The 15,901-nt window shown below is 30.1% G+C and overlaps 2 protein-coding genes across 4 annotated transcripts in view; one reads left to right on the top strand and one right to left on the bottom strand.

Moving 5' to 3' along the window:
- Positions 1-15,901, top strand: part of LOC121126080 (uncharacterized) — a 110,252-nt gene that overhangs the window by 47,749 nt on the left and 46,602 nt on the right. The gene's annotated exons all lie outside the window — the stretch shown is intronic.
- Flo1 (flotillin-1) overlaps positions 1-15,901 on the bottom strand; it is a 117,638-nt gene that overhangs the window by 81,274 nt on the left and 20,463 nt on the right. For all 3 annotated transcript variants that reach the window (XR_005866811.2, XR_011782133.1, XM_040721377.2), the window contains exon 3: positions 7,022-7,112. Coding sequence is in view for 1 of the 3 variants with exons in the window: in XM_040721377.2 (XP_040577311.1) it covers positions 7,022-7,112 (91 nt within the window). In the remaining 2 variants the exon portion in view is untranslated. The remainder of the gene's footprint in view (positions 1-7,021; positions 7,113-15,901) is intronic.

The following is a 15,901-nucleotide window of genomic DNA, read 5'->3' as shown; positions in this document are numbered from 1 at the left end:
TATAGGAGACACAGTTGGAGAGGGAAATACTTAGACTTGGGTACTATAGAGATGAATAGTGATACTGTCCTGTCCAGAGCGTAGGGGGATTTTTATTTTAAAATTATGATATGTCTGTTTTTGTGGGTTAAGTGAATTTTGATTCGACTTATACTAAAAGTCAGATTAAAAATATGGAAATACCAAAATCAAAATCAAAACAAAATTTATGAATGTTATAAATTTAATCATTGTCAAAATAAACACTTTGCCCCTAAACCCCCTTAAACCGTCACTTATCAGGCCACGTGTCTTTTATTTTGAAAATCAAAATAGGATCACTCTACAATACATTACACAGGGTTATCTAATTGTATATATTTCCGAAAGGTTTGAGTAAATTGTCAGCTTAAGGAGGGGGTAATGTATTTTCATAAACATTTAGAAATTTTTTATTCTTTGATAAATTTTTTTTCTTCAAAAAATATAATCTCTGTAAATCAAGATTTATGGAGTAGATTTGGCAGGCAAGACACTATTTGAGCTCGGTTGATGCTTAATTTATGCATTCAACATTAATAAATATGATTCAAATTTTTATCAAGCATAAATTGACCACAATTATAATTTGCTGAATCAAATACACTAGCTAAACACCTACGCTGAAATTGGTCCACATCCCATAATTTTAAAACGAAAATTAAAAGATTTAGTACTTGTTCCTAAATAATGATTAATTAGGGACAATGAAGCAATACATAATCCTTCCCATTAAACTACACAAGAGTATCCATTATCTGCATTTGACTGGCGTGGTGCTTCAACATTCAAACAATTTGAGAAAAAAAATCAAGAATTGTATAAAATCCCAATTTTATACAGTCCAATATTTCATAGACTTTAGAGTAATGTAAAGTATAAATAGTCCAATGAATGGGATGATTTAAGATGCCAAAGTATATTAGGTATAGTTTATAACTTTTATTTGCTTTAAGAGACTTTTATTGTCCCCAATATGGCTACTTTCAACCATAAAATATGTTAATTTCTCATTCTTTGATTGTGGTGATGAATTTTGCCTTTTACTTTAAGTGCAATTTGCAACACACCCAAAGGGTTAATAAGTAGTAGTATAATCTGTTAATAAGAATTGAAGAATATTTGTGGAAGAAAATAAAAATAATCATAATTCCATTTTGCGAAAAATCATTCTATTTGCTTGTATGTTGACGGCCATAAAATAATAATTACAAGTAACAGTAAAAATTACTATTGTAGTAAAATAAACACTTTGGCTACTTTAAGTGCAATTTGGGCCACACCCAAAGGTTTAATAAGAGTAATTTGTAGATAGGAATTGACGATAATTGTTGGAAGAATGCAAATATAATTACCGCTCAATTTTGTGAAAAATCATTCTAGCTTGCGTTTGTGTTCACAAGCCACATATATACATATTTCATATGTATATTTGAGTCAATTATAGCCTTATTATTTAAATTATAGGTATGAGTCAGGATATCCAATAAAATGGAGGGATAGTTTACAACAGGGATGTCCAACACATTCATGTTTTTTTAGAAAAAAAAAAAATTAATGAGAAAACTGGGAGAATTTTTTTAAAAAAGAATTCTTAAAATAAAATATAAAACAAAATTGCCCTTTTTAGAAGCAGTTTGGTTATGAAAAATTAGATTTGGCTAAATTTGAGTGGCAATGCAACCTATTATATTAAAAGGATGGCCATCCCTGGTTTATAACCTCTATTTGACTATATTGGCCCCCATATGAGCTCGTGCAAAACCATAAAATCTACCAATTTATCATTATTTTATTATGAGGATAAATTTTGATGACTTTAACCGTAATTTGCAACACACCCAAAGAGTTAATCAAAAGAATCCTTTTTTGATAGAAATTGAGAATCATTCATCAAAGAATACAAATGTACTCCACACTCAATTTTGTAATAAATAATTCTTACTCACTTTTGTGTTGACGGGACACATGTATTCCATATTAAAGAAAATAAGAGAAAAAAACAAACTATAACAGAATAAGCCATTTTCTTTGCAATACCTATTTTCTTTTTCATTAAATAGCAGTAATAACTCCTGTCATTTTGCCGCCATATTACGAACGAACAAGGAATGAACATAAATCAAAATGTCTTCTATTATTACAAATGTACATTGTAGATTTTGCATGTCTTGTCAACGGATTTTTAATATATTATATATGAAGGAACATTATAATGTATATTGAGGTAGAACCTCCGCAAAGAAGGAAGGAAGAAATCAAGACTCGTCATTATCATCTGAATAATAATTTATTTTTATTATCATCAAATTATATACATACATATTTTTGGGGGGTATTTTTCAGCATTTTCGGCTTATTTTTACATATAGATATATATAAATACTCCTCTCTTTACCTGCATCCAAGTATGTAATTAAATGATAATAAAGCCATTATACATATTAGTGTTGAGACTCGGCTCGAGACGGATTTTTTTTCCCGGTTCGGGATAGTTATTTATTCTCTAGACCAATAATCAAACACAACATTCAAATCATAGAGCTTAATTCAGATTACTAAGATAGAAAATATTATTTTCTAAAAAAATGACATTGATCGGATCAAGATTGATTTTTTGGTAGACCTACATTTAATAGAAGACCGGTCCTAGATGGTATTTTAAATGTAGAAGGCTCTCCTCTTTACTAATCAATTTTATTCTATATGAGATATGTATGAATAGTATTGCACATATCTTGTAAAAACTATTCATGCTATTATTAAAATACAATATAAATCGAAAATATATTATATTTTTTCTGAGTAATATAACAGAATAATTAATGAAGTCAGGAGGAATCGATTTTACCTTATTTAAGGAACGACAAGTGGAACTGAACTGAACATGCGATCCTAAAAAGGCCCAACAAAACACTAATTGTCTCTTAGTTCAATACAACAGTTATATATCCTTGAAATGTAAATTTTATTATACTATCCAAACCATATAACAGAGTTTAGCGCTGAATTTAATATATTTTGCATGCAAAAAGATACTTATGATGACAGCACAATTTGCATCTTCTACCTTCAATATTGGTTAAGATAGCATTAGGTACTTTTGCCTTATAAACTATTTTGCATCGGGGCATTTTGCCGTAAATCCATTTTTCCTCAAGGATATTTCACTTTAAAATATGAATTAATAATGATAGGATTATACCCATCATTTCAATAAATACACACTATCGAAATTTCACTATGTAAAGAGTTCAAATTTGAGACAAAATAGTTAATAAAATTAGTATCATAATTAAAATTAAAATAAAAACGGGACAACGATTCAAATGGAAGAATTGCTTATACCTATTCACTTATTAATTATCATAGGACATGACGGATTATTCATGTTAGAAAAGACTCATGGATTGACAAACAAGCCGAATACTAGGAAAGAGCATAATTTCATTGATAAGTTCAACGTGTTTTATAGTAATAAATATTACATATTTTGATTTTAAAAATTCAAATGGGCATCCATTTCTACCAAAAAGGAACAATAATGATGTATATACTTCATTTATTTATATTTTAAGACAAAATAGCATAAAGGCAAACGCACTAGGGACCAGATAAGAATAGTCAAATTAGATCAATTTGTTGCTACATAATTCAAAAGACTCGAAGTCTCTAAAAAAGTTAACCTCCGCATCACTAAATCGTACATGTTAATGTATTGATGCTTTTAAGTAACTGATTAATAAATAAAAATCATAAAGTTATTTTCTAAAAAATAAAAAGATGATGAATTGAGATAAGACTCATGCCAATAAGGGGAGTCAACATGTAACGAAAATTACTTTGTGCAAATGTGAAGAAAAAAAAGAGTTAATATGCCTTAACGACTTGTTCCTATATATATTCAACACATGCAATTTCTTCATAAAAATTATACTGTTGTAAAAAAGAAAAGGGAGAAGTGTTAATAGTATTACATAAGGGATTATAATGACGTTTCAGCCAAAAGAAAATAAATGAAGAAAGGTAAAAAAAGAGAGAGAGAATTGCAAATTGATTAAACCTGGAAATAAAGATACATATTATATTAATGATGATTCAATAACGAATTATTTTCTCTTTAACATTTCTTTACACAGTGGCGTCCACAGAATTATATTTGGAGGCAGCTGAGTTTTCGGATTTTTTTTTTTTGGGAAAAGAAATCCACATCTTTACTCAAAAATTGATTTTTCAGAAAAAAATTAAAACATTAAATTTTTTGGAAAAAAATTCCAAAATACACATCTATTCACAAAAAAATTAATTTTTGAAAATTTATTTACAAAATCCACAGCTCCACACATAAAATTTCCAAAAAAAAATAAAATTTTTGGGAAAAAATTTGAAAAAGTAAAATTTTTTGGAAAAAATTAAATTTGAAAAAAAATAAAATTATATTTTTAAAAAATTAAATTTTTTGAAAAAATACATTAAAATTACAAAATTAATTTTATTGGAAAATAATTTTAAATATTAAATTTTGTAGGAAAAAATTTCAAACATTAAATATTTTGTAAAAAAAATTTAAAAAATATATATCTTTACGCAAAAAAATTAAATTCTCCGAAAAAAAAATTCTCCGAAAAAAAATTCAAACATTAAATTTTATGTAAAAAGATTCCAAAATCCACAGCTTTACATATAAAATTACAAAAATTATATTTTTTGAAAATAATTTGAAATATTACATTTTTGGAAAAAAAATTCAAATATTAGTTTTAGTTTCCGTAAAAAACCAATAAGGACCCGTGTTGGGACAGACAAATTTTATTATTACCAGACCGACAGGATTACAGTCTTTTTAGCTTTTTTAGACCAATCCAACACTAACACATCCAGCACACACACACGGGATAACACTTGATACTTGTATATTCCCGACTCAAGAATGAACAAAAACAGCATTAAAAAAAAACAAATAAAGCACTATTTAGGTTGCCAACAAAAACAAAATCGCACGTTAAAAAATGCTTAGGATTTACAAGCTATTGATCCTTTTGTAAGGGATTATAACATCAATTACTATCATTTAACTTCCCCTTTCAGTCAGTGAGTATGACTCACTATACTTAGTATGAGATATCATCATCTCATGAATGCGTACAATATTATGATACGAATCTACACATGGTTCCAGAAAGCATCATATAAATTGATAAGAAGTCTTTGTGAACATTCACTCTGTTCATATTTGTACTAAAATATTATAGTTACCCAGGTTATTGGTATTGTATGAACATATATAATTATACATATATATATTTTCTCTAAATGGATTATTCACGAATCGAGTCCCATCCCTACTAAAAAATATTATTTATATATTATTGTTTGTTTGTTTTTTTTGCAAAATGGTTTTTGTCAAGGTTATTTCATAGCCAAATTTTCATCTCCTCATCATCTCTAGCCCCCCTCTAAAAAAGCAAAGATGAGTAAGGTATTTACATTGTATATATATTGTACCGTGTGTCCCAGGGAGTCGTGGATGAAACTTTGGAAAGGTTTAAATATTTTACCAATTGATAAGGCCTTTCCCACCTCCCATATGAATGTGGATGCCCTAAAGCCTACTGTGAAGAAGGAATGGGCTGACATATCGGATGAATACGGGAAGTAGACCTGCGATACCTTTATGTCTAGGATAGAAGCCATGATGATGGCCATTTTAAAAAATATAATTACTTTCCATTCAGATAATCTTTTTTGATCTACAGGGATATATTATCGTAAGTGTCTTTGATATTATCACCTCCACTTTGAAGTCATTTCTCCTATTATTGTAAAATAAATGAGCGAATCATACGTCTTGAGACTTATGCCTAATCTATTTACTATGATACTCTCCGCCATGAATCGATCACAGTAATAAAATAGTATGTAGAATGAAGATTCCACAGCTTATTTAAAGGGGGGAAAACAAACATGTATAGTTCTTTATATTCGACTTGTTGCTGTATATGTAGAATGTTGCCAAACTGTAGCAAAACCACATCAGCCACCAATTCCCGTCAAGGGATTTCCCTTGAATTATTAAGATATTTGCCACGTCACCAAAAAGTTTAGTATTTATTAGATTTGTTTTTTTTTCCTTCCTACTGAAATCATTCCTATGAGCTCTGACGTGGGAATTTAGAAGCACGAGTCAAGGAAGTGACCCTTGCATGAAGAATCCAATCAGCAATGTTTCCTTTAAATCCATTCAGCTCGCTTTGATTGTTTTGATACATCATGTTCCATTGTATTATTCCTGTACTTTTTGAGAATCTTGATCATGTTTAGCTCTGTAAAATTTGCACACAATATACAGGGACACCCTGTATATTAATTTTAATATAAATCTATGTACATATATACATATATAGTAGTAGCAAACTTCTTGGATGGATAAATTCTATGAAAATAATACACAAGTATTACAACAACAACGAAGATGATCATGTGTTGCGGAGGTTGAGCAGTGGGTTATTTGCAACAATAACAGAGAGAGAGAGAGAGAGAATCAAGGTAAACGACTGTGGATCGTATATTACGGTGCAATAGAATATTATGCACTAATAGCAATAACAATAATTAAAACTTTGCTATTTATTATGAAATAAGAGTTTTCGTTTTTTAAAGGGTTCATGCATGCAATCATCTTTTCCCACTGCGTACCCTTGAGGCAAAATAGGTTAGAAAAGCAACAGAATAAATGTACCATTCTATCTACATACAACATACTAGCAAAACCAAATAAAAAACAAAAAAAAAACTAAAGAATTAAGTATGTAAATATATAGAACGGAAATTGGCAACAATGAATCCAACTGTCATTTGCGCCAGTAGGCAATATAATACACTTCCCACATGTCTGTTTTAATTACGGGTCTTTGTTGCTTTAAAAATCCCATTGCGGCTCCGGCTGATAGTCGCATCTCTTTAACATATATAATTACATAATTAGAAGTTATGGATTTCTTACTTGAGCAATCCCTGTAACGGAAATAGCAACTCCTTGAGCAGAATATACGGCTGAACTTGATACTTGTAAGGTCATGGTGTTTAAACCAAGTCTGAAAAATAAGAATAAAGCGTTAGGAGTTAATGTATGGTACACGTATAAAGGGTTTTCATGTCACGTCAGTATTTTGAATGTTCGCCATTTTGAAAGAGGGAATAATAACCAAGTTTTATATGAAAGAAAACCCTTTTTTTATATTAATATGAAGGAAAATAGTGAGCATTTGGATGTCAAAATAGAACCAACAAATAAAAGGACTTGAACATTTGCCCTCTATTACCTTGTTGCATGATATACTAAGCTTTAAAATGTATTCAAAATATGTTATTACATCGTTATACAATCTATTTTTTATTTTGTAGTCAATAAACTAATCCTTAGAATGTTTAGAATAAGATTTTTTTTTACAAGTGTCTTTAATTGGTGCGATGGAGGTTGGACTAATTAAATATAAGTAAACATTATAGTATTAACATTACTTTATCTGATCTAGGAATTGTCTTTGAATATATTCAATATATTTCCTCTCTAGTAACGACCGAGTATCAAACCTACACAGATTGAGTTCTAGAGAATAAATTCTCCAAGCGCGTTGTCCATTAAGCTACGTCTCTAATTATCCTACTTTTATCGTCCCAAATTGATCAAAAAATAAAAAAAGAACTGTATAAATTTTGACATTTCCTAGGATTTTAAGTACATATTACATTGATTATATCCACAAATCACAGTATATTATAGGTATCAGGTAGTATTTAATGCGAATGCCCAGTATTTATTTGATTATTAAAGCCATTTGATGAAATTACATCAATATTTATTGCACATTTGTCGATTTTATTTTGTAAAAATGGGATGCATTCAATTGAGCAAGTGTGATTATTAAGGCTAGCTTCTTTTCCGCGTCGTATCCGCGCGATATTTTCATATAGTCAACCTTGAGTAGCTATAGACCATAGGGACTATCTATAGCTTATTTTGTTCTTAAAGAATTCTGAATATTTATTTATTCAATGAAGCTAACAGAGTGATAAAGTAGAACGTGCAAAAATATCCGTCACAATTCTCTTGAAGCCTTTTCTCGCACATACAGTTTTGAACAAAGTCAGAAATGGCTCATTAATATAACATTTGATAACAAAAATAATTGGAGAATAGCCATCTCTTTTTTTAAAAGGATCCTTCTGCACAAGGTCCTATCCATCAAAATGCTTGATTCACAAAAAATTTCAAATATATAATTTTTTGGAAAAAAATTACAAATATTTATTAAACTATAAAAATAAAAAAATTTTCTATGCAACATAATTTCCCCAAATGCCTTAGTTAATCCTGCTTGATTTATTCTATTTGATTTTAAAAACCACTCTGGTGAGTGATGATGTTTAATAGTGACGTCATTCATCTTGTATTGTTTACTATATAAAAATATTGCTGAAAAAATAAAACTTCCCCAAACATCTAACTGCTACAAATGAAAGTTAGTAAGAAAACACTCGCTGAAATTGTAACGTAGATCTCAATTGAACAGACATGACTATTCAGCAATTTATGACTTCAATGAAAGCATTCTATAGATAATAAGATGTACTTCTTCGGGTCTTTTCCCCCTTCTTCTATGTACATAAATATATCCCTATCATATACAAAAAAAAAAGAGTTAGAAAATGATTTATCATTTTCCCGATTAAAAGGTACTTTACGATTTGCGTGTGGAACTTCAATAACTTTGAAACTTACTTATATATATAGGTACATATATAACTATACAATATATATATATGTAATCACAAAATAGAAAATCAAAAGGGTAAAACGAGACTCTCCCCCCTTCTGACAACGTAATTGCTTTAAATTGTATATTATATATTTATAAATAAGTACTACTATAAATAAAACTACCCCCTACTATTTGATAATATAATAGCTACTAGTGTTGGGGTTCCCCCTTGAAAGAACAAACTAATTTGGTCCTTTAAATAAGTTCGGACCGGTCTCAAATACAGATTCGGTCTAGATCAGGTTGTAACCTCACTAACACAGAAATGAGCAGTGTATTTTGTTGGCACCAGATAATTTTGCCTCGAATATATTCACTGTCGGTAATTTTGCCGCATGACATATTCGCCACCTTTTTTATTTTTTTATTATACTATCGGTTCAAACTTGACTGTTGTATTAATAGTTTCATCACTATTTTCCTTTTTCCTTCTTTTCCCAGCTATATAATTAATCTGATCGAGATACACGAGTAAAATTCGAACGAATAATAATAGATAAAGTAAAAATTTCTGAGCGTTTTTCCCCTTTATTTTAACAATAAAATCAACATAGTTGAAATCATCCGATTTAGATGGTTCCAAACGGTTTTCTAGCTAATCTTCAGTTCCTGAGCAATGTAATAAGTGTTCACATGCTGGTCCAACTAAACGATTTCTATTATATAATTGACATTTTCGACGTCCATATTACCAGAACGGAAAGGCTGGAACCACCACTTTGCAGTTGCATTCGATACTGTATTGGGTCATTAAAAAGGACAAAAATTTGTCTGCCTGCTCTGCCTTTTGACCTAGGTCGTAGTTATTCTGAAGAATGTATTGAATTTTCTGTTTTTTACTCCCATTTTTGAACGCATTAGCACACAACTGGCTTTGCCAAACACAAAACTGTAAATTGACTTTTTTTAAAGTGCACACTTAACCTTTAAGTAATACTTAAACTATTTTGGATTCAATGTATTAATTGTGAATATAACTCACTAAATACATCTAGTAAAAACGCTAAGAACTCTTTACTTAACCTGATATAAAAATATAAAAAGACGGTGAATATGTGAGTCGGCAAAATCTCCTAGAGGCAAATTTACCAAAAAGCAAAATTACTGGTAACGTATTTTGTTGCCATTTGAAGAATGTTTCTCATTATTTTCCAATACTCAATGTCCTGAACATTGATTGATTAATTTGAAATAGCTCTTATTAAGTTGGGCACAATTCCAAATATGCATTTTTTTTTTGTTTCTATTCGGAGAGAGAGAACTGAGAAAGCAAAATGTAAATTAAATGATGACACAAGAGTGAAAGCCAGTTACCTAATTTGCAATTCAAAAATATTTTGACATCAAAACCTTATAGTGATACACACTTTTTATGAGTTCTATGGTTGTTCATAATTAATTAATTAAAAGGAAATTCATTTAATAAAATTTTTAATATATGATTTATTCTTGTTTCCACCAATAATAATTATTAGTATTACTGACTATACCATAGACAAAAAAGAAGACTTATATTTAGTCTTATGTACTTTTGAAAGGATTTTACTGACATGAGATCATATTAATCTGCATTCAGCCCCCAATCAGAAATGAGTTTGACACCCCTGGTCTACGGTCACGACCGAAATACCGTTGGAAATGGGTCTATAAAAAATCATTTGAGATCGAACCGAAAAACACTTTTGGTATTGAACTAAGTCTCAACACTAATAGTTACCACATAATATATTGTAATTATGTTACAATTTACATTAAACCCCCATTCTATTCCTGTCTTGGGTAATTAAAGTGCTATATATATTCCTTTTTTTGGGGGAAAAAAACAACTCATTTCGGTTAAATGAAGAATGAGAAAAATATCACAATTAATTAATTAAAAAAGAGCTTAATTAAGATTAAATTACATGTATGTATGTAGTACTACGTTCAATACTTCACAAACTAATTAAGTACATATACCTACCAAGATTTTTTGAGTGTGATAAAAACAAAGAAACAAAAAAATCAAACTTAATAAAGATTAGTGTTGAGACTGGGTTCGAGATCGATTTTTTTTTTTTTTTTTTTTTTTTTTTTGGGGAGGAATTTATATTTGATATTGATATTCACAACTGCTATTAGCTAATCTAAAGAAATATCATGAAAGCTAATCTGTTTTCCTGTAAAACATTCTTCAAAATTTCAGGCTTTAATAGATACTCGTGTTGTTAACATCTCTAATTCAAAATGATGAATTATCCACTTACTTTTTGGTCTCGGATGCATAATAAAATAACATATATATATTGAAATATTATTCATCAATTTTTTCCCTCTATTATAAATGATAAAAGCTCTACTAGAAAGAGCAATCATACATTTTCTCCCATCAAAATCATATAATAATTCCATAAGCTTTCCTCTCGCTTTTTACTCCATCTCTACAAAATCCCCATGCCTAGTAGTAAGCAACATTTATATAAGCTTTACATTTGTGTAATTGATTAGTACCGAATGTCACTACGAGACTGGTTGTATCAAATCAGTTCGGTCCTACATTTTTTTTATTGTTATAACTATTGGGGGGACCGCTTGGTCTTTAGGGTTCAGACACCACAAACCTGCACTAATACTATTACAAATGTGAAAGACTCTACTCTCTGTAAAAGAAAATACATTTTCTCCCTTCAAAATCATAAAACAGGCAGCTGACGTAATAAACGTTCTTAATTCAGTAATACTATAAGTATCGATCCTGCTCTCACACTCTACCAAATGCCCATCCCTAGTGGTAAGCCAAATTTATATAAAGGTGTACGCTTGTGTGATGGATTAGTACTGAATATCACTACAAGGCCGGTACAGACCGAACGAAATTAAATAGAATCAGTTCGGTCTAACAAAAATGATGACGGACTATGATTTTCAGACCGGGGACCAACACTAATACATCTACCCCTTTTGTATATTACATATTTTATTATGTATTATATAATAATTATATATAAAATCCTGAGCCAATAAATCAAGATTTCTTTAAATAAATATTTATATACCCACAACTATGATATGATTATGTAGATATAACATACGATATTAAAAAAACAACCCATATATACCTAAACTGCTAAAACTACATTAAGTATAATATATCTTTTTAAAAAATGTGTGGTCTACAGATGGTCGTTTAAGAAAAGCATAAGATAACTTGGAGTGTTTTTATTTATTTATTTATATCCACTAAAGAGAAAATTCTTCTTTTTTTACTCAAAACTTTGAAAGAAAACTTTATGTATACAGGATTTTTATTATATTCATAGGTAGATAGATAATAAATAAAAATATTACTGACAAGTATGTATATGGTAAGCGGTGGGTCCTTTTCTCTACCCCTGGCATGTAAAAGCATGAGATGGTCAGTTGGCATTTGTGGGCTGTCAACATAAAAACAAGATAAAATTCTTTGTTGTCAAACAAAGAATTCAGCCTGGATTGCATTAATGAATTGTATTCCTTAACCAATTATCATTATTCTCATTAAGCTAATGGGTGTGTCGCAAATGGCACTCTTAAAGTAGTCATAATTGAACGTCACAATCAAAGAATGAGAAATCCAATGTTTTTATTTGAAAAAAACAACAAAAAAAGCATTATCAGAGCCAATATTTGTCTCTTAAATCAAATAAAGGTCCTAAACTACAACTAAAACCTTTAGGTATCTAAATTCATTACATTAATTTGAGTAATCGGCCATTAATTGACTCAAAAATGTCTGTGAAATATTGAGCTGTATCGATTTTTGTATTGCTTGGCAACACAAAACGACGCTGCAATGATTTTACACAAAATTGAGTTCGGATTACTTTTATATTCTCCAACGAGGAATATTCATCCATTTCTATGAACAAATTATTCTTATTAACCCTTTCTGTGGCCCAAAAGCACATAAAGTAGTAGTCAATGGATCGTCACATTAAAAAATGAGAAATTAAATATGAAATATCTCTCTCTAGCTAGATAATTAATCCATGAATTGTGAAATAGCCGTTCAACACAAAAGCGAGCTAGAATGATGTTCGTACAAATTGAGCTTGGAATACGTTTATTGTCAATTTCTATCAATAAATTATTTTTATGAACCATTTGAGTGAGTTGCAAATTACACATAAAATAATAACCAAAAATGAACATCACAATAAAATAATGATATCTTGACTTATTTGATTTTGAAAGGGCTATAGGGCAATACAAGTCATTTAAATCAAATAAAGGGTATAGACTAGAACATAATATTCTTAGATAATTAAAATCATCCCAGAATCTTGAATGCAAAGTATATAATTGGCAGTGCACTGTACTCCGTGATTTATGTCATAAATATATTTTAATCTAAGAAATAGCAATGTTGTCGTATTAATGAAATAATGCAGTCGTATGTACACAATATCCAACAGGTATACAGGGTGCACTGTATATAGTGCACCCTGATGTATATCATATAAATATTTTTTCTACAAGAAATATTATGAGTGTAGTGGTATATTAATACCCTGTTTTACAAGAGCACTGTTTCTGTTATTGGTCTCATTTGAATAAAATAAAAACGCTGGAGTGTTCAAATGAATTTTCTTTGTTTTTATTTGTGAGCACTCTTAAGACTTAAGTACTCATTTGATCCTAAGACATTATTTTTTCCCCCTCAAACTCATATCTTCCATTTTTGAGGAGAAACCACGTCATATGAATGGCTACAAGTAGTATTGGTTTGAGTAGTTACGAGTTCGTCAACGCCTAATTACTCCGGAGAATGCCGGTATCTATTAAGACAAACGATGTTTTAATATTTGTGTATTTAGCTTTTGAGGGACTTTTGTTCCAATCAGATATCATGCTATTCGGCGATTACTTTTAAGGAGCTATGATATATTTCATTATAAATTTGTATTTATATAAAAGTATTAAATGACGACTATCATTTATATTTTTGTGCATTGTTGTAAACATACATCCTTTATAAAAGAAGACAAATTAAAGATGCACAAGATATAAATAATGAAACCTCCGCAATATTTTTTGTTCGTGTATTTTAAATTACACTAAGGATTTTCAACCATTTTAGTTTATTGTTGTAGTCATAATAAATACACGTTCATACATTTTATGAAGTTAGTCCCGCCCTTTCTCTCTCTCACTTTGTATGGTAATCATTCCATTTATGGTAATTTTGTTTATTGTACATAATTTATTTATCTATGATGTAGGAAGGATGAAGCCAAACAAATAAGAGCTTTCGTTTTGATACAGCTACCCTTTCTATGTATTGTAAACGTGAGCGGTGGATTACCCACAGGAAAATTGCTCTCAGGAGAAATGTCATCAGGAAATTGCCCGCAATTATACTACATTTATAGTGATTCATTTACCAATCCTTCACATATATTTGAAAGAGCCAAATTGGGTCTCATAAATCAAATAAAGGTTCTAAACTACAGCTACAACTCTTGGGTATTTTAACTCATCCCAGTAATTTGAAGAAGAGGCATATAATTGACTCAAATAGGCCTCGTAAATATTGGGTTGTATGTCTAATTGAAGTAAATAAATAAATAGGGATTTAATATTTTTCTTGTTTTTTGTTCAAGATTTATTTTATGCTGAGGACATCATATGCATAAAATACCAAATTAACTACAATGGGCAAGGGGCAGCAATAAAATAACCCTCCTAATATCCCAAATTGCACACCCAGACAAATGAACTTCTGTAATACATGTGTGATCTTAAGACATGAAAAAACCACCCAATTTCCTCATACCTTTTTACAGGCTCTATCTTTATTTTACCGGTTTTTGAGAAAACTATCTGAAATGGTTCAGTTCCATTTCTGATAGACGATAATAAAATAACCCACCTAATTCCCCAAATTACACGCCATTCAGACGGGATTTGTGTCGGATAACCATGGGCCTAAAGACAGGTTAAAAACAATGGCTGTCACTTTAAAGAAGCCCATATAGAATCGCTCCAGGTCAACAGATTGTGCAGTATAAACTTGGGCCTTGAGACAGGTTAAAAACCACCACTCCGATTCAAGAACCATAAAGGACCCCTCCAAATTTATAAATACTTTTTGACAATGGAAGCTTCGAGGCCGCTATCAATGTTTAACTGTTGTTCTGGAGATATAAAACCTTTCTCCAGATCCTCAAATGGGTCATTTCTATCTGTAAAGGGGCATCTTGGAAGATGAATCACTAGATTTGTTGTATAATTGTATGCAATATTTTTTCTAGGGCAATTTCATGTAGATGTTTGAAAAATATATTTTTCAAAAAAGCAATCTGCAGGTCACAAAACCAGGAATTTTGTCTAATAAAGGTCATATTTCTCGGAATAAAACCAATCAGGAACACACCCTCTCAATCCAAAGTTAGTTGACATTTTGTTGACTAGTGTTATCTACAAATGCGGAGAAGCAAATATAAATATCTAAATGTTCGAATGCAAATATCAATTTGAATTGTAAAATAATTATTAATATCTACTTAAATATATCAGTTGAAAATTATATATTTTATAATTAAATTGTCAAATGACGGATTTTGCAAAGAAAATGATTGTTAGGTACACACTAGGTACATATTAGTTTTGGGCTTCGGTCTGAAAATCTTAGACCGGTATGAGACCGCTATGATTTTTATAGTACTCAACTAATACACAACCCGGCCTCACAGAAAAATTCGGTATTGATACGTCCTAGAGAAAAATTCAGTCTTGATCAGTCTCAATTAAATTCCGTCAAGGCTGATTCTATGGATGAAATGTTAATGACGTTTTGTGTTTTTCAAAATGGTGAACATCGACCTACAATAAGTTTAAGTTTGCTTTGGACAGGTCTCAAAGAAAAAATCGCCCTGGATCCGTCTGACAAAAAAATCTTTCTCAGTAGACATTATGCCCAGATGAATTGTTGATGACATAAGACGCATTTCAAAATTGTGGAAATTAATTGCTCTATATTCAGGGGCATTTGCAGAATTATGTGTGTTTTTTGTTTTAATTGTTTTTTTGGGAGGGGGGCT

The sequence above is a fragment of the Lepeophtheirus salmonis genome, chromosome 11 (assembly GCF_016086655.4).
Source record: "Lepeophtheirus salmonis chromosome 11, UVic_Lsal_1.4, whole genome shotgun sequence".
NCBI lineage: Eukaryota > Metazoa > Arthropoda > Copepoda > Siphonostomatoida > Caligidae > Lepeophtheirus > Lepeophtheirus salmonis.
This window is presented reverse-complemented; position numbering and strand designations above follow the sequence as displayed.